Here is a 22,809-nt window from a genome sequence, read left to right on the forward strand (position 1 = left end):
AGGTTGACGTGTGAAACATTGCCAATTTGCATTGAAGATACTATGTGTTTGAAATAATTAGATGACGTAAGGTCAAACAGTACCCACCTAAGTTGTGACAAGAAATCATCGGATTTTAAAGCTACATAAAAAATCCATCATAAATTAATGCTTTGGATGAACGGATGCTTTGGATGCTTCGGATTTCGCTTCCTTACTGCCTATCATGTTATATAACCCAAACTTTTCCCAATGGAAGTTCCTTTGTTTAATTATTATGCCCAGAAATGTGTCGATTTTGTGCCATTTCCGGGCGCTTTGGGGGGGGGGGGGAGGAGCATGGCCCCGGGGTTCCCTCTATATCCTCCTATGGCCAGACGGCCATGACGGCCCTGATCTGACCGTATGCCATCAAATGTCAAACTTCGCAATGATGCGATATTTTTTTCGGAAAACGTGCCGGTATCTCAAAAACTATGATAGCTAGGAGGGCGCAATCGATAGGAGAAAAGCAATCGATATATTTTGAACAGCTCTTTCGTCAATATTTCGTCAGAATTGAGTTCAGATCAACGGTTAAGGCTCCATAGCCAGAAACGGGTAAAATTACAATTTTTGTCAATATAGGTTTCATGAAAAGCTTTTGAACTAAAAAAAGGTAGAGAATTTTCGTTTGCACGATCGTTCTTCTCTCATTTTTACCTCGAAATGTCAAGGTCAGAACTTGACCTCACATTAAGGCCATTTCGTGACCAAGATAGATCATGTCGCATATCAGTCGATGCGTTTCGATGAGGTACCTCAAAACAATGATACAATCCACTGTGCATGCAAAAGCCCTGTAGGGCCGGATTTTGGGCCAGGCTCCGGGCCTGCGGGCTCCAACTTGACATCTCTAAGCAGGACTTTAGGGAAGGGGAGGACACAGAGTCTGAGCCCTAAGGACAGGGCAGGCACAGGGCATGAAGCTAAGATAAGACGGATACTTGAGGGCTGGGTAGGATGCAGGGTCCGAGGGCAAAGCAAGGCGCGGGTCTGAGGCTATCATTACACAAGGCCGGAGAGTAGTGCAAGACACAGGGTCTTAGAACACCTGATGATCAACACACCTGATGGCAGGGCAACACGCAGGATCTTAGAGCAGGGCAAGAAATAGTACCTAAAGGTAGAGCAAGACATAAGACACAGGTATGGCACAAGGCCCGAAACACCGCCCACGTCTTGTCATACCTTCGGGCCCCGAAGGTATGACAAGACGTGGGCGGTGTTTCACGGACGCTGCTATCAAATTCCGCGAGCTGACGTCATACTTGTGGTAGTGTTTGAGCAATGGGCCTGTTGATGTCTCCTTGGAAACCCAATTTGACACGTGTAATAGCAGCGTGCTGCTATCACCGGTGAAACAGGGCCAGGGTATGGGGCCTGAGGGCAGGGCAAGGCTCAGGGCATGAAGTCAGAACAAAGCACGGGTTCTGAGGACAGGTAAGGGCACAGGGCATGAGGACGGGAAACGGCACGGGACCTGAGGGCGGGAGACACCACAGGGCCTGATGACAGGGCAGGGCACAGCGCCTGAGAGCGGGCATGGGACACGAGACCTTAGGGCAATGCAGAATACAGGGCTTGAGGGCAGAGTAGGACACAGGGTCTGATGGCATGGGACGGCACAAAGCCTGACAACAGGGCAGAGCACAGCAACTTAGGGCGAGGCAGGGCACGGGCCTGAGGGCGATACAACGCATAAGGCTTAATGGCAGAATAGGGCACAGGGTCTAAGGGCAGGGCAATGCACAATTATTGCACATTGCACATGAGGCCAGGAAGCAGAACATGACAGGACAGGGCCTGAGGCAGGGCAAGGCATTAGGCTCGAGGACGGGCGCGGGGCCGGGGCATGAGGACATGGGAAGGCACAAGGCCTGATGGCAGGGCAGGGCACATTACCTGAAGACAAGGCAGCGGCACGGGGTCTGATGGCAGGACGTGTCACAAGGCTGGAGGGCAGAGAAGGGCAGGGGCCCCAAACTAGGGTAGGGCAGGGCACGGGGCCAAAAGACGGGAAGGCAGCGCATCAAATTTCCAGGCAGAATATATAAAGTATCGTGTTTGAGGGCAGGGTAGAGCGGGGCACAGGGCCTGAATGCAGAGCAGGGTACAGGGCCTGAAGAAAGGGCAGGGCAAGGTACAAGACCTTAGGACAGGGCACTGGGCAGGGCACATATCCTAGGGGTATAGTAGGGAAGAACATAATAAGGTGTATGACCAAGGGTAGGGCAGGGCACGAGGACTGGAGAGGGCATGTATGTGCTTAGGTACATAGTAAATCAGGGCACAAAGCAATCGGAAAGCCAACATCTTTTACACAGTAAAAGACCGAGACATGTTACTTATTTTTGCTAGCACTTTTCGGCTGAAACCGTGGCATTTCAGTGTGGGACGCAGTGGTCCAAATTTCGCGAGGGCTACGTCCCAAAGGCAGGGGGCTGCGTCCCAAAATGGGACGCAGTCAGTATGTTAAAATATGCCCTGGTTTGCGATGAACGTTTCGTCAGCAGCTATGCGCTGACATGACGTTTCGTTTGGTGTCCAGACAAAAAAGTCATAGAACTTTGCACCAGTGCAAGCCAACTGGCACTGAACTTGGGTGTAATATTGGTGACTCTTTTTTAGCTCAAGTTTGTCGTCAAGAAAAAAAAACTAGTTAGTCCACTAGAAGACGCAGCCAGTCTTTCCAGTGAAGTGTTCTCTGCACTTTTGGGACATTTCACTTCTACTATGATGTCATCAGAAACGATTCCATCAGGAGTGGCGGCCAAAAATGGATGCTTCGGGCACAGATAACAGTAGTACTACTGTTATCTGTGCTTCGGGTGTACTACCAGCCCAACTGGTCTTTTCACTCCAGTGTTTGGTTGCTTTTCATATGCTTGTATGGCTAGCTCCTCGTTGACGCGGCCATATACTGCAGAGCAGGTGTATCTAAATCTTTTGTTGTATCGTAAAGAAGTCTGTTCATGATGTTTTTGTTTGACGTTGAGTCTCGCATATTCGCTATTTGGTGAAAGGTTGTCGCAGTGACGCGTTTGCGTCGCTTGCGGTGCCACTCTTCCTTGTCATCAGCAGTGTTCTCAGCGATTTGGGCACGCTCCACAGCAGTGCTTCGGCTGTCTAAGAACTCCTTTGTTTTGAGCTGATATTGCTGTATATCGCGGTCCTCTAAGTCGGGTGCCGCACAGCCGGGTCCGTAGTCCCCATCTGTCCCCGCGAGAGAACGCCGGACGTATCTGCTAACCCTTTTGGCCGGATCGTTGGGACGTTGGAGACGTTTCTTTTGAACGACATTGACATATTTTTTCATGATCTTTGTTGGACTTTTTTGATATTTTTGTTTGAAAACATCGATGTGCATCTGGCTGCCGGACTGGAAGGCTAAAGCTGCTGCGGCACAGCGGTCATGGTACCCACGTTTCTGGTAGTGGTTTACCCGATTACCGCCGAGGGTTTTTGCCTCGGCGACAAACGACATGCTTTCAAATGAGAAATAGATGAGAAATGGAATACGAATCTTTCAGCTCATAGTCTGCTCCATTAAAATAAGATTGTGCGCATGGGGCTTAGCTTCAAATGAGAAAATAGATGCTGAACTTCCCGTGTTGTTACGGAGCGAGCGAAGCAAGCGAAGTCTTTTCAATATAACGGATAAATCTCAGTAAGAGCGGCCCGGCCCGACCCGGCCCGGGCTGTAACGCTTTTGAAAGGCTAAAAAAAAACTCAGCAACCGCTGGGCCGATTTACTTGCGGTAATTTTTGTAGGGTAGCTTGATTCCTTCTACCAAGTATTTGACTTCTTTCGATGCATGTGGGTGACCTCCTATGCACGTGCCACGTGCAAAACGAAGAGGAGTCATTTTTGTAACAATTGCAATATCTCGGTAGTTACTGGGCCGATTGCGCTGAAACTTTGCATGTAGGTAGGCAGTAGGCACCCACTGGCCACTAGGCAATGCATTTTCATGTCCCACAGTTCATGTGGGGTGCTGCTGCACGTGCGCACGTGCAGGGGTCGATTCCAGATCTCGAGAACGGCTGGACCGATTGCGCGCTCAGATTTGGTTAGCTGTTAGGGATCCGTTAGTAGGGTGCCGTGCAAAAGTCAGTTGGGACCCATTTTGCACGTGCGCACGTGCAGGTGCCGCTTCTAGATCTCGAGAACGGCTGGGTCAATTGCGCTCAAATATGGCACATTGCTAGAGACCGGTTAGTAGGGTACCGTGCACAAGTCAGTTGGAGGTACCCCCTCACAATTTCCAACGTGCAAGGCCCACCCTCTCGCTCGCTCCGTTTGTCGTCCTATAAGGCGTTTTACTGGTAGTATGTGTAGCAATGTGAATCTAGCACTGCATTTCACTAAAACAATGCCGTCAGGTCAATCATGTGAGGATATCATACGCATTCTTGTGACTAGAGCTGCGGCAGACTCAATATTCGATAACATGTAGGTATCCATATCAAATAATCAGTTTCGTTCTAACTGGGTAGGACGTACCTACACCAGGCTAAGGACGGCGCCGGGAAGGCCTGTCGAGAGATGTGTTCCTTCCGCGCGGTGTTTACACACCATGATCTCCCTCAGTCGGCGCCGCCCGCCGCGCCGGCGCAGTAACCAAACGTCGTTATCGTAAGGGCCGTGAAATGAGGAGGGGGAGAAGGTCATTAACGTGGGAAAAAAGCGCTCTACCCTGGTGACATCTACTGGCTGAGAATCGGAGTAGTAGTGCTCGGACACCAACGCTGAGCGGAGCCACCTCCGAAGTTAGCGCACCCTTAAATTATGTCTTACTGGAGTGCAAGGCGTTGTTCTCTGACCGAACTACGTGATGGGGTAAAACGCCCCAGTAGGTCGCTGGGCAAAAAGCCCCTGGGGCGTTTTACCTCTTGTGTTGTTGGGGCTACCCACTTTCTAATGTTCGGTAGCTGGCGAACAGTAAGTTTCTATGCCTTTATGTGTATTTTCCTCAGCAACTGGATGGCAAAGGAAGTATTTTGTTAACATTTGCATTGCAATAATTTATTATTTGGTCTTATGAGGTAGGTGAAAAACCTGCTCATACAACAGTGTCATATGCTGAGCACCTGACAGGATGGAATGTGCTAACTTCAGTGCCGTGCCTCCAGAGGTCTAACGGACCTCTCACATAAGATTCCAACTACCATGTTAAATCTTTAATCTAAGGTATGGGGCTACTTGCCCCAGGCCGTGGGGCGTTTTGCCCTGGGGTTGGGGCAAAATGCCCCATTTGCAGTTGCTTCACAAATCACTTCCTAGCTTGGAGTCCGATCATAAGTGAATCAATTTGAGGGGTGCAATTTAAAGTAAAATGTCCAAAGAACGCATTGAGCACAAATTTGGCCTTTCAGGTGATGTGGGACAAAATTTATGTAGCAAAATAAATTATCTGGGGCGTCTTGCCCCAGGCTACCCTACTTAAGGAGATAATTGATATTTTTATGTGTTTTGAACACCGATTTATACATAGTAGTTACTGATCTGCTCAGATGTTGAACCATGTAGCATCAACTCCGACTCCGGAGTCGAAGTCGGTTCGATTTTGGCGACTCGGACTCGGACTGCGATTTTGGGCAGAATTGTCGACTCCGACCGACTCCAGCTCAGACTGACTCCGACTGCGCAGCCCTGATCACGTGCACCCGTGATGGCACTTTTATCTAAAAAACGTTTTGGACGGATTATGGATCTTATGCTGTTTTTCAGGTGACAGTCAGTCGGGGCGAGCTCCAACAACGCCTGTTGGCAAGAGAAATGTATCGCCTCTCATGAAAAAAAAATTGTGAAAAGCTAATTGATCAAAATCAAGTTGGCACAAATCGCTGGAAAAAAATAGTGTTTGTCATTGATGAGCCATTTTGCTAATTGCACGGGTTTTGCTGCATAGCCTGATACGTTTGGCAATTGATAATGGTACCGCCGTGAAGAGCATTCAATCCAAGAAGATCCAATCATCATTTTTGCATGACGAACAACGGTATTCTTAAAAAAGTTTCAAACTCTCTTTTCTGTTAAAGTGTTTCAAACTATTGCATGACCATTGTTAGCGGAATTTATCGATATCTTTCAATAACCCTCGCCTTGCTGGGGGAGGGGGCGGTTTCACGCCCCTCAGGTTTGTCGCGAATATCTCAGGGCCGCCGTTTTTGGTGCATCTTTCATACATCTATTCCGCACATGTTAAAATTTCAGACCCGGGTCGTTCAAGGTCAGGTCACCAGGTCACGTCAATGACCTTACCTCAGCGAAAGTTCAAAGGCTCGCTGTAGCTACATTGACTGAACGATCACTTCAAAGGGACCCTCCCACCTTCAAAAAAGTTAATGAATTGGCATAAAAGTGATGTAGCGTGAATCACAAAGAGCGAAAATGAACATCTACCAAATTTTACTGGAAAATATTCACCCGTTTTCGAGATATAAGACTTTTATTTTTGTTTACTTTTTGGGAAATCCGCTGTTTCTATGACGTCACATAAAGGTTTTCCTTACGTCGGCATTTGGAAGCAATAGTTTGGTATCAAAGTGCGACAAATATTGCGCGAATGATGCGTTTATCTCACAGGGGAGCAATGCCGCTTCAACCCTATTGGCCGTAGTGTCTAACGGTGGCGGCCATATTGCGCAGACCAGAAACCGGCTGCCGCCTGTGTTGAGGAATAGGGAATTCGGGACCTCGATTTACGTTTGCGGCCGCCGTATCCGTTACGTTCAAGTTACGTAGATACGGAACCCGGCATCTTACGCAGAATTGAGTGGGGAACACGATCGTATCTTCAGAATTCCTCAAATTCACTCGCCTGACCTACATTTGCCCCGGCCGAGGGGGTTGATTGAACCCACCTCGCTAATGCACCGCTAATTAAACTAGAATTAAGCGGTAAAGTGGTCGTATGCGGCAAAGTATAATGCAGAGTGACTGGTAGGAACCCGCTGTAAGGGTCTCAGGTCAACCGGTGACCTCTGAGGTCAGGTCAAGTGATCTAAGGCACGGGTTCGGTTTTTGGTAAATAACTTCGCCAAAAATGGCCGTAGAGCCGCGATTTTGGCACCATCGTGTTCAGCTAGCTCAGGCGCATCGAGTGATATACTTTTTGTTCGGGTCAGTTCAACTTAGGGTGTTGACCTCAGGTCAAGGTCAGGTCAACACCCCCAGGTCACGAAGTTGGTCGAAAGAGGTCATGTCGCATATCATTCGATTCGGCAGGTCTTCCTGAGTCCATTGGTGGCTTTCCCGACTCGCTAGCTCAATTTGATCGGAAGTTATTGAAGAAAAATGGTGACCCTTGTGACGTCACAAATGACGTCACGCAAGGGCAGCAATGCAAATATGAAGCATAGAACCTTGCAAAGAGTGCATGAAATCATGATTTTATTTGCTTGAGATAGTTTCAGATCATTCTCGGCGCCAAAATAACAATTTTCATATTTCCCCATTGACTTATAAGGATTTAACGTATTAGTTCCTTATAGCTGATGATTTTTTAGGATTTCATCTTGTTCTCCACTCAATTCTGCGTAACATGCCGGGTTCCGTGTCCACATAGCTTGAGCGTAACGGATGCAGCGACCGCAAACGTAAATCGAGGTCCCGAATTCCCTATTCCCCAGCACAGGCGGCGGCCGCTTTCTGGTCTGCGCAACATGGCGGCACCGTTGGACACCATTTGGCGGCCGATGCGCATTCCACATTATAGAGTTCAGTGGTTTATCTTATCAAGGTCAATATATAATGGCCTAGACATGACCTATTCAGTAATTTCAAAATCATGCAACAGACTGCTGATTGGTAAGACCTACTGGAAATCCCTAGCACTGCCATCAATACTGTACGGCTCCAGTGTCATGACAGTCACAGAGGAAGAGACCAAGAAGCTGCAAGTAATCGAAAATGGTGTCTACCATAGGCGGCGGAACGATTTGAGACAAGGGGGGGCACCAGCTCCAAGAGCCAGACCTAGGGTACCCCCAAATCCTGTTTTCTCATCGGATTTAGGCCACTTATTTTTCGTCACAGCCCTGACACGATGATTTTTTTTTTATTTTTTACAAAACGAAAATGGCAGTTCACCCCCGTATGTGTGGTTAACTTAACCCTCGCCGGCACAGGGGGGAGGGGGGGTTGATGCACCCCCCTAAGGTTTTTCGCGAATAACTCGCGTAAAAAGCGGCCGATCGCGACGAAACTTTCAGTACCCTCGCATTGATCAATTCTACACCTACCCTGAAAATGTCATGACCCTGACCACCCCTGACCCAAATGACCTTTGACCTGTGACCTCTTTTCTGAGACCATGTTTGGCCGGAATCGCGATTCGGCGTATGTCGGCTCGCATTAGCCGCGCGTTTGCAAGCTTTTCGTGGTTTCAAACGTTCAAACATGTGATTTGATGTTGCTCCCATGCATTAGGGTGGATGTCAAGGTCACCAGAAGGTCAGGTCAGGTTATTGACCTTTGGTGACCTCGGTTCACTTTTTCGAGTTTAACATGTTTCTAGGCTAGTTTTTGGAGCTGAATTCGAGTTTAGCAACCATTGGAACATTTACGAAGTAGTTTTGGTGCCTTCGTAACATGTTACGAAGCTGTCAGAGGCGGATGACAGGTACTACGAATACCCGTCACGACCCCTACCGGTTAACCTGACCTGACCTGACCCGACCTGGTCTAAACGCTTCACGACATCATCTATGATCAAAACTAACACGATATTCGTGACCAGCACCCCGGAAAACTCCTTAGCAGCCACACTTTACGACTTTCTAACAGGTCCCGATATTCCCGATTTATGGGTCATTGACCTGACCTGGAAGGTCAACCGATGACCTAGGATCTTAAAATTGGGTTTCATTGGCTTCCTCTTGTGACGGGCAACACGCTCGTTTTTTCTGCGAAGCTCTAGCTCCATCAGGGGCCAAACGCGAGGGGGGGTCGTACCAACCACCCCCCCCCCTTGTGCCGTCGAAGGACTCAAAATGGCCTGTGCCGGCGAGGGTTAAGCTGATCCTCAAGTACCTATGAGCTTGTCTCTTCCTTATTGTCGTTTGATAAATTCCATTTATCCTACATGTATCAAATTCCCAAGAAGCCATCGCAGTACTAATCAGTGGCGAATCCCAGGGGGGAGGTCACATGGGTCATGACTTAGGGCCTGGGGTCACCACATGCCTGCCAGGAGCACCACAGGCCTGACAGCCGGCAGGGGCACCACAGGCCCGCCAGGGGTATCACAGGCCTAGCAGGGGCATCACGGGCCTGTCAGTGGCACCACAGGCCTGTCAAGAGCACCATCGGCCTAGCAAAAGCACTACAGGTCTTCCAGGGGCACCACAGACCTACCAGGGGCACCAGAGGCCTGCCAGGGGCACTATTGGCTTCGCAGGGGAACCACCAGCCTCGCAAGGGCACCATAGACCTGTCAAGGGCACCACAAGCCTGTCGTTGACACTTTAGGATTGTCAGGGGCACCACAAACCTGTCAAGGGCACCTGCGTTCTAACAGGGGCACCACAGGCTCGCCAGGGGCACCACAGACCTGCCAAGGCCCAGGGACATCACAGGCCTAGCAAGGACACCACAGGCCTGTCAGGGGCATCACGGGCCGGTCAGGGACCATGGGCACCTAAGTCATGTCAGGGCCCACCGTAGGCTTGTCAGGGGGCAGGGTAGGTAGGTACCACAGTCTTTCCAGGGGCACCAGCGGCCTAGCAGGGGCACCAGTCATCACATGACTAACCAAAAATAAGGAAAATAAAAAAAACTGAAAATAGGGCACCACCAAAATTAAGTGGCCGAAATCCGTTGAGGTTTTAATTTTGGGAATAGGTAGGGGCACCACTTCGATTCTGATGACCCTACCCTTGGAGTTTTCCCGAATCCGCCACTGGTACTAAATACATCAAATTTAAGGGGGGCACCTTGCTATTGGTGCCCCCCTTGCAGAATTCAAGGGGGGGCACGGTGCCCCGGTGCCCCCCCCCGTTCCGCCGCCTATGGTGTCTACAGACAGATCTTGGGGGCTCCAAAATATGCACCAAATGCTGCATTGAGAGGAGAAATTGGAGCATCTCTGATGACAACAAGGATTAAAACTGGAAGACTTCAGTACATGAGAAGCATATTGCAAGGAAAAAATCAACTACTCAAAGAGGTGTTAACAGAAATGATGGACGAGGGCAAGAACAAATGGATAAAGGTAACCTATTCCATTATTAAGGAAGTCGGACTCAAAGTAAAGGATTTGTACCAGATAAGCAAACAAGACCTTAAAACACACATGCAAAAATGGGATGGAAAGAAATGGAAGGAGGAATTGTTAACTAAAACTACTCTGTCCCTGTATATTGTCTGGAAAAAGGAGATGAAGAAAGTAACGTTTATTGACAACCCAGTAGGCGGAACTATGGTCATGAGTACCCAAATATAGGAACGTTCCCATTTTTGGGAACGGAGTTCCCAAATATGGGAACGGGCGTTCCCATTTATGAGAACGGAAGGCAATTTTTCGGCCGTTCGCCCTTTAAAACTCAAAAGTGCATCACGTCTCAAAAAAGTGCACGCTGATTGAAGTATCTACTAAATCTCCATAAAGTTATCTTTAATCTGACCGTGGAACAAGGAAATTGACCGTGGAATGATATTTTTAATGATTTTTTTAAAAATGACAATATGTTGAAAATATGGGTTATACGACATTTAACATGCAATTTTAAGGAAAATGAAGCATTTTTTAGTTTGAGGTTAAGTATAATAATTTTTCGCCTGGTTATGAACTTTCATACTATCGACACCAGATGCTGACAAATGCAAGCGAAGACGCGGACGGTCCGGAGGTAATATTGTTGACTTTTGGTGTCGGGGCGGACGACCGCGTGGAACGTGAGTGAATTTACCGAACTACTGTTGTAAACTCAGTTTAAGCGGTTGAAAATTATCCAGCTGTATTTTATCAACCCTGAAAGACATATTTTATTTGGATGCTAGCTGTTAAGCATTGCTTTTAAGGAGCGTCATGAGCGTGGTTTTTGCCTTCGGTATTTTTAAGCACGATCGTTTTCGGGGAATTTCTTTTATGCAGAGCCCTGTTCAAGTGCTCTGCGGCCGCCGCGGCTCCCGCGGCCGGGAGGCGGAGCCTAATTTCGGTTAGGTTGAACACCCTCGCGGCTGCGGCCGGCGACGAGAATGGCACGGTTGTTTTGAAAGGAGATGCTGATCAAAATTTTGTGCGTAATTGCTTTATAATGGCTTTATTACTTCAATTAGTACCTTTTTGAAGCAATTATTCCTTAAGAACATAATAAAATCAACCGAAACAAAGAGCGAAATCCGCAATGTTTTGTCTCACGCGCGCAGTTTATGTCGAAGTTTCCCTGCGGTCGCTCCCGAGCGACCGCGGGAGCCGCAGGAAGAGCTAGGCATTACCCAGAATGCTGCTCTCGCCTGATTGGCCGCCAGCTAAGCTCCGCCTTTTTGGCCGCGGGAGCCGCGGCGGCCGCGGCGGCCGCAGACACTTGAACAGGGCCCAGGTCGCCCTGTGTGGCTTATTTATAATTTTTATGCTGATTTTGATCACTTCTCGTGCCCATCCTACCAGGCTTTTTGCCACTTACACTCATTAAGAAAGGAAAAAAGTAGATTTATATTGGGACTAGGTGTTTTGAGAGTGAAACATTTCAGCGTTCCCATTTTTGGATACTTACTTGTGCTCATCAACTATCAGTGTTAAACAGACAGGTGTTTTACATGCCTCCACCCTCGGCGCGGACGGTGTATATAGGTATGGAAGACCTTGTTGAACATCGCTGAGCGTTGTGAATTACGTAATCCTGCAGAGGGGGGCGTGCCCGTTGCGAGATCGACGGGAATAAAAGCGCAGAAGACCGGGCGAAACATGCGACGGTCTTGCCGGAAAGGTCATCTGATGATTGTTGCGTTAACAATAATTTGCGGCGTTGGACGTGATGCTTGTTAATGAAAAGAGCCCCTGAAAGCCGTCGGTGAAATCGTTCCCAATTTTGGGTACGCCGTTCCCATAATAAGGAACGCTTGCAGCGCCAGTGTACGAGAGCGTTCCCAAATTTGGGCTCGCGGCCCGGATGATGGACTGCTTTAGAAATAGGGGAACGAGTTGAAACTACGGTGGGCCTTACAATATCAATCTCTTTCCCAACAATATTGAGATAAATATCAGGCGGTTCACGATCGTTTTATATTTTTTGGACGTCATTTAACGGTTCTTTTTCTTGTTTTAAATCATGTCTACATGGCGTTCCCATATTTGGGTTTATCGTTCCCAAAGATGGGAACGAAAATGCGTTCCCGAAAATGGGTACGCTTGACCATAGTTCCGCCTACTGAACCAGCAAGCATCAACAATATTTTTCCAGGCAAGAGCTAACTGTCTTCCTCTAAATGAGCGCAAGAGATACAAAAAAGAGGACACAAGATGTATGATGTGCAATGCAGAAACTGAAGACCTCGCCCACTTTATATTGAATTGCCCAGCCTACGAAGAAGAAAGAAAAGAATCAATGCATCTTCAGAAACCCTATGCAAAGGATATTTTAGGGATATTTCTGTTTGAGGAGGAAGATATCGAAGAAAAGAAAGAAGTATTGCTTAAGCTGTGGAAGAAAAGAAGACTGCTGGAAATAAAACAAAGTTCTCCCTCCTAGTTGACCTTCATCCTCCCAACACCCAATCCTGTCCCCTAGTGAGAATCCTAGCCACACAAACCAACCATAACAATGCAACCCATCGATCAAAGTAAAAGTTAAAGTTTAAGAAATCAAGGAGGTGCCGATACAAAGGCTAAACCTCCGAAAACCATCGCATCGCATCGCATCGCATCGATGGCCAATAAAGGGTTCCAGGACAATTCTTATGGCATTTCTTCGTATCGCAATTCTTCGTCTGCAAATTTTCGTCAGGGCATTTATTCGTACCTATCGCATTACTTTGTCTCGCACCAGGGTATATGAAAATCGGCTCGCATTTCTTCTCCAACGCAAATATATGCAAGAGTAAGCATTGAGGGACAAATAAATGCACCGACGAAGATTTGTAGACGAAGAAATGCGGACGAAAAATTGTGCTACGAAGAAATGTCATGCGAGGATTCGTTCGGGTACCATGACATTTATGTGATTTCAAAGTCAAGGTTCACAGCTGATCTGCTAAATCAAGCCAAGAATCCAAACTATCAAAAAACTATGAATATTTGTTTGTCTGTCACAGAGGTCTCAAGCAATATAAGGTTTACATATGTTGAATCAAAAATCTACTGCCACAACTCACATCTCCTGCCTTAGTTTATCATTGTTGTTTTAACTTGCTTTCAAGAGAAACAGAAGCCAGTATCTGATATCACTTCAGATGATTGTTTCAAGATCTGAGTTCAAATGGAAATAAAAGCAAGATCAAGATGAAACAGGGATTATTGCTGTTAAAGTAGTTTGGCCATGATACAACAAGCACATAAATCATTAGCCAAATCAAATACTGGTTGGTTTGTCAAGATGTTTGTTGTCTGTCGTCTGTCGAGCTGCTATGAACACTGAACGCTCTCACTCTTACTTTAAAGAGAGTAGTTTAAGTTGAATGGTAGTGAGCTGTAATTAGACAAAGCAGCTATTCAGTGCTCACATCAAGCCAGGCTAGGAAATGGCATCAACTGTGGTGGGAGGAAGCAGGTTCGGCAGCCCTATGTTGTAAACTTCTGTTATGTCTTGTGTTTGATCAACTGATGTTTTCTGCTCTGTTTTGTGCAGTGATAGTAGCAGGTAACTGCATGCTTGTCAAATTATGTGAATAAACGAATTCATAACATTGCATTTTTCTCTCCATGCAAGGAACAAGTAAGATGTTGTAGAAAATGTAATAGAGGGCTGCATTGCTGATTTTGCACTTTATCAGAGCTTTATTTAGAATTGCTTTCCTGAAAGCTACACACAGGCCACAGTGCTGAAATTCACAATGTCATAGCTTTTGGCAGAAAAAAGAAAAGACTTACCTAGGTAAAATTGGCTGAAAGTATGGCAGAGCAGGTCTTGATGCGTATGCCCATCCGTGTGCTTGCCGAAGCCGAACTGACTGCAACACATTTAACTCTGACCCACCATGGTGGCTGGCATATCCTGAACTTTCACCACTCTAAACAAGACAACTTTCAGCCCTCAGCATTGTATTAAAACACTGTACAAAACACTCAAAATTTGTTTCAGTGCCATCCACGGACAACATCAGTCGCCATTCACCAGGCCAGTAAAAACAGAATAGATAATAGCTTCAAACCCATGTAGTCAGAGTTACTAGGTCTGCACCTCAAAACAAAATCCAGGTGACATTCACCACGCCAGTAAAAAACAGGTACTTAGGTAACGTAACAGCTTCAAATCTGGTAACATGTTGGTCGGACTTTACACTACCATATTTACATGGAATAATATGATACCAAACAATAGTGCAACCATTCTGGACAACAATAGTGTATGATAAAATTAATTTAGAATACTCTGGCAGCATGATTTACGAGCACAGGCAGGTGTTACCTACCAGCCTTCTCAATGCTCGTAAAACCAACATTGTAGTTTTGATTTTACCTTACATGATAACACACTTGGCTGCAATGGCACATTTAATTTAATACTGTGAAAAGACCAGTTATAACCACTTCACAAGCACAATTGCACCTCATGCCGACATCCTTTTCCAAAGACAGTCAGCAGCGTCTTTCGTCAAAACTGGAAGATAAATCCCCTTTCAACTGTTAACATCAAAAATATTTCTTCATGGTGTGACTGTGATCTCCATATGGAAACCTTACAGGAAAAGAATTAATGTCAATTGTCAGCTCTTCAAATTTCTTTGGACTTTAACTTGCAGTAGGTACCATACCCAGTTTGCTTTGATATTTTGTTTTTTATTCCATGTTGAAGTTGAACACCAAGCTCCAGATATAGCAGGCAGCTTGATCATCTTCGGCCTTGGTATAATATCAGTCCAAGTTCCAGTGGTGGGTATCTTCTAATATTCAAATTAAAATGAAAAGCAATAGGCTTTCTCAGCGCCGACGACGGATTTCACGTTGATAAAAAAGGGAGCTCAAGGTCAGCAAAACTCGGGTTCAAGGAATGGCGGGCGTTGAAATGACTGCTGACGTCATCCAAAAACCGCTAATGGTTAAGAGATAGGGACTAAGCTGGTCCCACCCTGCAAGTAAAGGGAAGAAATTTCTTGAACACCATAAAGCTGCGGGGGTTGCGACCAGGATAAATGGTGGTTTCTGAGCCTGGCCGCAAACTTGGCTATCTCAACTCAAAACTAATGTTAAGGTGGGATGGTCCCTTTAAAACTTTCAGCGATTGATTACGAGCGAGCGAGCGCAGCAAACGAGCGAGTTCATACTGAATTAAGGGAGGGAAAATCCTGAGTACGAGCGGCCGGCCGACCGGCCGGCCGTGGGGACGCTCTTCAAAAGCTAATATTTTAGGAACGGGACATCCGATTGACAAGCGGTCTTCTTTACTGAATGTCACTTGGACGTAAAAGTTCTGTGGTGTGATGGCCACCATGCGTTCTTGCCAACACCGCACGTGGCGCGTGTAAAGTTGGACATTTTTTAAGAACCCCAAAATTGCAACCTCAATAACGGCACAACGGTTGGGCCGATTGAATTGAAACTCGGTACACAGTTAGGTCTCCATCAGATAATTCATCTGCATGTGTTAACCCGGCACCGCCTGGGCTATTTCCGTACCCACGACAGCCTGGGGGGGGGGGGTCGGATCCGACCCCCCCCCCCCTGTTATCTCGAGAACCAATGGTCGCATCAAGCCCCGCGAGGCGGCGTTCGAAAGGTCTCTAAGAGACCTTCCCAAAGCACTCTTAATATTTTAAGATTGAGGTCAACTTTCGGGTCAAGGTCAGGTCAAAGGTCAAATGCTGGGGTTTTGCATGATTAGGCTTACGGACAGCGGAATCGATAGCTGCTGCTCGAAACTCACCAAAAATGACCTCAAAGACCTAGTGAAGGTATCATGTGCGTATAGGGGTCATACTAAGTACGGGTCAAGGTCAGGTCAGGTCACGAAAGGTCATGGTTTTCACTTTCTGCTACATGGGCGTACTACACATGTTTTATGGCTTATTTTTCACGCCGAATCCGATGGTAATGGTTATATGTGACTGCAAGTCACTGTGCTGGTGATAAGTATGCATTGAAAGCATAAAAAATCGTTTATCCCATACATAACTAATAACTAAACGAGGGCTAAGAAAAAAGGTCAATTTTTCAACTTTTTATTTTTGACATAAAAATGCACTTTTTATGACGAGCTTTGTCCCAGGAATCTAGTGGTGCCATTTGTTTTCACATGCGATGTTCAGAGGTGCCTCTAATTCACGAAAATGCTTAGGTATGACGTCACCATGCCCTATGCATGTTGGAGCTATTTTTTACAATTTGGGAGTCAAAAATCAAGATAGAAAGTTGAAATTTGGGACATCTAATGTTCTTATAGAGCTCTATAACATATATTCCGGTTTTTGGAAATTCTCAAAATTTTGGATTTTATTAGCTGTTTTCAAAAAAATATAGGTTTTTGAATTTTTAGCGGTGAAAAAAGCATTTTATGGAAAATCCGAGATAGCCATTTTAAAGAACTCGTTAAGCTGCGTCTATCAGGGTGGCACTAAAACGGGACTAAAATTTCGTTTTGAGAATTTTCAACGGGACGGGCAGCCAATCTGTTCTACCACCCGAGAAAACGTTGTGTGTAAAATATTTTTGGAAAATATGTTTATTTAGAGGTAGCTCAACCAGGTCAAAGTTCACATTTTCGTGAAAAACACAACTTTGCCGAAATTTTAATTTCCACGTGTATTTCTGATGTTCACAATGACATTGGACGTTGTCAAGACTTTATCGAAACGTTTCAGCACCTAAAACTCATATATAGGTACATATGAGGTACATAATTCTTTTGAAGGTATGCATAACTTACTGCATAACTCCATGAAAAGAGAAAGCGGTATCATCCGTAATCAGCCAACACTTGTACACATCATTCGTCGGCTAGTCTTGCCTATTTAGAAGTTACGATCGCCTTGCGGGGCATTCCACGTCAAATCAAACACCGAAATCCGTCATCCCCTTCGATTTTTCTGAAAATTTGTAGGCAGACTGGGCATGGTTCAAAACTGAGTTACGTGTAATATTTTCGAAATTTGATAACGTATCGCCGAGATATAGGTCATCGAATATAGCCAAAAATGCCACACATCATTTTTTTAAATGCTTATAACTCTGGTTCCTTTTCTGGTATCAAAATGATATTAACAGGGTCTTGTAGGCAATTGATAAGGCTTTGATTTTTAATTATAATATTAAATTGAAGTGACCTTGAAATGCATTTGACCTTGAATTAAAACAGAAAAATTTAAATAGCAAAAAACACGCCACCTTCGATTTGAGTAATTTTTACATATTATGTCCGTCACAATGTTCCTAACCATCTGTGAAAAAATTGGAGTGGGCCATTCATAACTTTCGCGGCAAACGCCGTTTTCATGCATCAACATCACGCAACCGCGCGTGACCTTGAAAGACAGAGTCAAGACATGCTTGCTTGTGTACACTTTCTGAAATGAATGATTGCTGATTAGTGATATCCCAAACTCTGCGAGAATGGAAATGCATAGTCATCGTAGTCAAGCATTCACGTTCCATTGTAAAAGTGTCTCAGGCAAACGGTATTTTGCGGTGAATTTTGAGCCGTGTGGAAATGCATCATGAAATAAATTCAACGAAAACATTATCACGCAACGATATCTTCACGTCTTTTGATCTTCACTATAAGAAAGAACATACATTTTTGAGTATGTATGGGGAATTTCTAGTTAATCCGATGATAAATATGGCAGTTAGAGTTCTGCTAAGAGTAACATGTCGCCGGCTGAGGCGGGATCGGCCGACGCGGGAAACGCAGCAGTCACAATTTTGTGTTTACACGTTCATATTTCAATTGTTTACCAACCTATTTTCAGAATTCTTTCATCATAAGATTGCCTGTACATTTCTTAGTCTTCTCACAAAATTTGACGCGAATCGAACGTAATCAGCGGTAAGGAGCGCGATGTAAAGACGGAACCGTTCCGTTCCGTCCCGGCACAGTCTACAATTCAGGCGGCACGTAGCGGTCGGCGCCGGCTGCCGAGTCGCCGCGTCGCCGCGGCGACAGGATGTTCACTTTACACCGCTATTACTAGAACAGTTGTGAACCGATTTTCTTATTGCTTGCACGATGAGATGTGCAATTCAATTCTGGACAGGTAGCCATAAGTAATTTCGCATCAATATTATGAGATATTGGCGAAAAACAGGAGGGGTGGGGCGAAATTCACTCTTCCCCCTCCACTGCGCGTGCTAACATACGTTTGCATATGTGCCATTTTCTTCAAAACTTATGAATGGCCCACTCTAATTTTTTCACAGGTTGTTAAGAATATGGTAGGCAATAAAATATATGAAAATGAGCCAAATCGAAGGTGGCGTGTTTTTTGCTATTTCAATTTTTGTGCTTAAGAACAGAGTTAAGCAAATTTCAGGGTCATATATTAAAGTCGATGCAATTCTAAATAAATGCTTAAGAAATTACCTAAACAGTAAGGTTTATTTCATTCAAATCAAACAAGTACAACCAAAGTTATGGTCGTTCAAAAAAATAAGGATGCAACATTTTGTAAAAATTTGATGCCCTATATTTAGAAGACCTGTGGTCAGAATGTGCAAAAAACATCAATGTAATGTCCGGGGCGACACAGGAACTCGCTCACAAATCAATAATGAAATCGCTGATGGTAAGGTGCAAAACAGCCGATTTTTGTTCGATTTGACGTGGAATGCCCCTTGCGTATGTCAGAATGCTTGCGTCTTTGCTCCTCGACGACCTACAAGAGGAGCTGCTGTTAGTCTTTATCCTTCGTGGGGGTCAGATCGATTTCCTGGCCATCAACAAAATGCCTCGTTCCGCGAAGTCGTTGAGGCGTGAAGAGACCTCATGTAGCGCATGACGGCGTTGTAGAATGGCTTGACCTCCCAAAGAATCGAATCCTTCAAGAGGAAGTCGGTGTCCATACCGAGGATGCTGAAGAACCTTGTGAAGCCAGTTGTGATATGATGAAGTCTTCCGTGGACTTGCTAGAGACTGAAGCTATAGTAGAGGTGCACTACGGAGGACAGTGATGACCAGCTCCAGCATCTCACCGTTGTCGCGTGAGTGCTGGCGGTCAAGGATATACGACCGAACTGTGCAAGAGCATCACGCGGGTTGTAGAGGTGGGACATGTCACAGTTTTTGAAGGCTTATGGCTTCGTTCCATCTAGGCGCTCACTTTTTATGGAAGCGCTTAAACAAAACAACGTCCGGGCCGCTGGACGGGCCGAGGCAGGCTGAAAATGTCTTTATAGAACAAACTCGTAAATGTCGTGGCAAGTCAGATGGAGCAAGTCCTGCTCGAGCCGCTGCTCGATGATCGTGCAGGCTCCTGCATTGAGGCTGGTGTTCGATGCACTTGTGTCAAAACTGAGCGCTTTCACTCAATCCTTCAACTCTCACTCATCGAGGGATTCTAGAACAGCGTTTGTTGCGGCCTGTCAATTTAAGCCTGGCTAGCGAAAAATGTTCTGAAATGGCTTAGCAAAACACAACTTTCTTTTTCACGTGCACGTCTCCTCCCTGACATCGCGAAGACACGGAGACCTGCCCTGTGGCCGTACACTGGCAGTGTCCCCCTGCGCATCGGTAACCGGGAATACATGAGCAGAGTAAATGCGTATTACAAACGGATCACTATAGGTACTCAGCGAAGAAAAACCATTCCTGATACGCATTTATTTGCTAATGTAACCCCGGTAAGTGCTAGCGGTCTCGTGACCCTTCCCATCCATCGTAATACGAGAGAAGAGCTGAAGTTACACGCCTGGCAGCGGGCTACCGTCACCGAACAAAATAAGCTAAACTACGCTGAACGGCCATTAGTTGAATCACGCATTGCGTCACAGCGCGTTTGCGGCGAGAAACACTGTGGTTATGAAACAAATAGGAAGGCATCAATCATTCATTTAAACGTGTTACAGCTCAAATATGACAATGCTTGGAAAGGCGCGATACACATCTGAATTCCCGTTCACAATATACGTTTTGTCAATGTGTACCAAGTATGACCCCATTGAGCTACCTCTAAATATAAATATTTTTTGATAAAATTTCATACAGATCATTTTTTCGTGAGGTAGAACATAATGGCCACCCGTCCCGGTCAAAATTAAAAAAGTCGAAATTAAGTGCCACCCTAGCGTCTATTCATGTCCTTAATTTGCACTTTGCTTTTAACCCTGATTTTTTTGTGATTTTTTAAACATTTACCACTTTTTGACTGAAAACGCCATCTAGTTACATCACTAAAATCGATATATCTCAAAAAATTTGGAAAAAAATTCTTAAAAATTACACAGGAGACGTCAAATTGATGAGGGAGAAGGTATGCCAAGTTTCAAGTTGATAGCGTAAGCGGTTCATTAGTTATTCGAGAAAAACGGAGGGGGGTTGGATCCGACCCCCCCCCCCCAGGCGGTCGCGGGTTAAGGGGACGGGGGGCGTCACAGGTAGACCCATGGTGTCTCACGCTGTGCCCAGCTTCATGGAGAACATATTGACCGGTGTAATGAACCTGTTGTATTATTTTTACTGAAAGGAAGGGACGATTCGTAAGGTATCAAAACTTTTGACGCACCCTAAGGTATAGCGGGCAAATTTTTGGATAGTTACTGTGTATGAACATTGGACAGGCCTCGTATGTGTTAATTTTGACCGAAACTCCTACGCGGTACGTTTTTATAGGATGAATAGCGATGCATGACTCCACTGCTAACTAGTTGTATGGTATATTTTATATGACGATTGTAAAGTAAGGAATGTTTGAAGGAATACCTTTTAATAGCTGTGTTTTATTTTTTGATTCGTTTTTGACTTTGGCTTTTATTCACAGAGCTTCGGAGAGAGTTGGCTGCTTTTATATCGAAGAGAACATCGGATTTTGAGCAGCAGGTTACGGCAGATATCAAAACAATTAATGATGAAGAAAATTTGGCCAGGGCCATCCAACAGCTCCATAACAAGGTAGCAGGTGATGTCTCGAGTTGCTTTTGCGGCAACGTCTGTGCAATTGCAACTTTTGTGATGTAAACCAGCATTATTTCAGTGTTTGGGCGTGCAGCGTTGCGAGCGATTAAAAAAAAATGGGAGACTGCAACGCAACGCCTGAAACGTGGGTGCAGTGGTTTGTTCAGCTGCAAAGCGCCCATGTAGGCACTTCTCCAAGCGCACTAAAATTTTGCGTGTGGTGTTCTAAAGGTATGAGGCCACTTTTCCACTTGTTGTAGGCTGCACTTTCCAAAAATCGATTTTTCGAACCGTCTTACGCCCCAGGTCCTGCCATCTCCTGGGTAGGAGCCGGCCGAGGAAAACGCTGTCAGATTTCAGCTTTGACCCAAGGACCTCGCACACCAAATGCGAACGCACTTGCCAACTGCGCAACAAGGGTGGTTTCGGTACCAGGAGGACCTCCTTCTTGTTCGTGTGGAGCCAGCTCTGGAGCTCCGCCAGCTTCGGCCTGAGCCCCTCAGCATTCCAGCATGTGATGTGTGGCGGCTGTGCGCATTACGATTGCGATGGTAACGCCTGTTCTTCTGGCGCCGCTGGTTGGCGCGGCCACCCACTCCCCCGACTGCACCCCCTCCTGAGGCGCCAGGAGGGGGGGGGGGGGCACTCTCTCGCTGCTCATTGAGCGGCCGGGCTGCGCAGCTGAGCACAGTTCGGTTCTCCGTGAGGACGCACGCTTCCCCGGAGCGGTGGGAGGTGAGACTGTGCTGCGAGACGACCACGCGGGGCGGCCGATCCCAGGCGCCCCACTGTAGGCCGGCAGCCTGAAAAAGCGCTAGAAATTCCCCCAAACTGACTGTCCGCAATATGAACAAAATAGGTATCATTTAATCCCAAATTGATTGAAGAATACGATTCCGATGCTAGTTTTGGCCTAAGGTCAAAATTGAGGTCGTCAGTTGTCACCAAACACAAGACAATTTAGACTCTCTATAGGCCACCACATTTACCGATTTTAATGATGAACTTTAGTGGTAATTTATTAGTTGACCAATCGTCGTTTTGAACTAAATTTCCTGTCAGACTAGTTCAGGGCACTGTTGTTCACTGTGCCAACATCATTCTGACATATTGCATCGCTTTTCTGCAAGATATGCTAGCTGTTTGCAAGCAGCTGCAAGACGTAATTTAAAATCATATCCAATTTTTCAATTAGACTTTTATAAAAACGTTATTTCGAGCCGCTAAAAATGAACATTTCATACTAGCCTCTGATTACTCATCTTTTATTCCATATAGGTGCTTTGCTGCTTTTCCCTGCTACTTTTCGAGATATGCGCCAGTAAACCACATGATGTAGGGGCAATTGTCACCTCGCCGCTCTACTGAAGGCCCGGCGCTCTTTAAAACGCTGGAAGTTGTGAAAAACAAACGCTTATAATCTAAATGAAATATATGTCCCTGAGCTCAGAATTGATCAACGCACACAATGCTGTCAACATTTCTGGGCCAAACTCAAAAATTCAGTCATTATTAACCCCTAAACACAAGTCAGTGATAATCAACAACAACTTGCTCTTTAGTTAGACTTTTTGAGAAATGTTA

At 45.9% G+C, this 22,809-nt stretch overlaps 1 protein-coding gene across 1 annotated transcript in view; it reads left to right on the forward strand.

The window, feature by feature from the left end:
- LOC122380988 (protein C12orf4 homolog) overlaps window positions 1–22,809 on the forward strand; it is a gene marked incomplete at its 3' end in the record, with an annotated part of 42,171 nt that overhangs the window by 9,855 nt on the left and 9,507 nt on the right. The window contains exon 4 of the mRNA XM_043364642.1: window positions 21,092–21,222. Within this exon, the coding sequence (XP_043220577.1) occupies window positions 21,092–21,222 (131 nt within the window). The remainder of the gene's footprint in view (window positions 1–21,091; window positions 21,223–22,809) is intronic.

Source organism: Amphibalanus amphitrite, unplaced genomic scaffold (genome assembly GCF_019059575.1).
Source record: "Amphibalanus amphitrite isolate SeventyFive unplaced genomic scaffold, NRLGWU_Aamphi_draft 000010F_arrow, whole genome shotgun sequence".
In the NCBI taxonomy this organism is placed as follows: domain Eukaryota; kingdom Metazoa; phylum Arthropoda; class Thecostraca; order Balanomorpha; family Balanidae; genus Amphibalanus; species Amphibalanus amphitrite.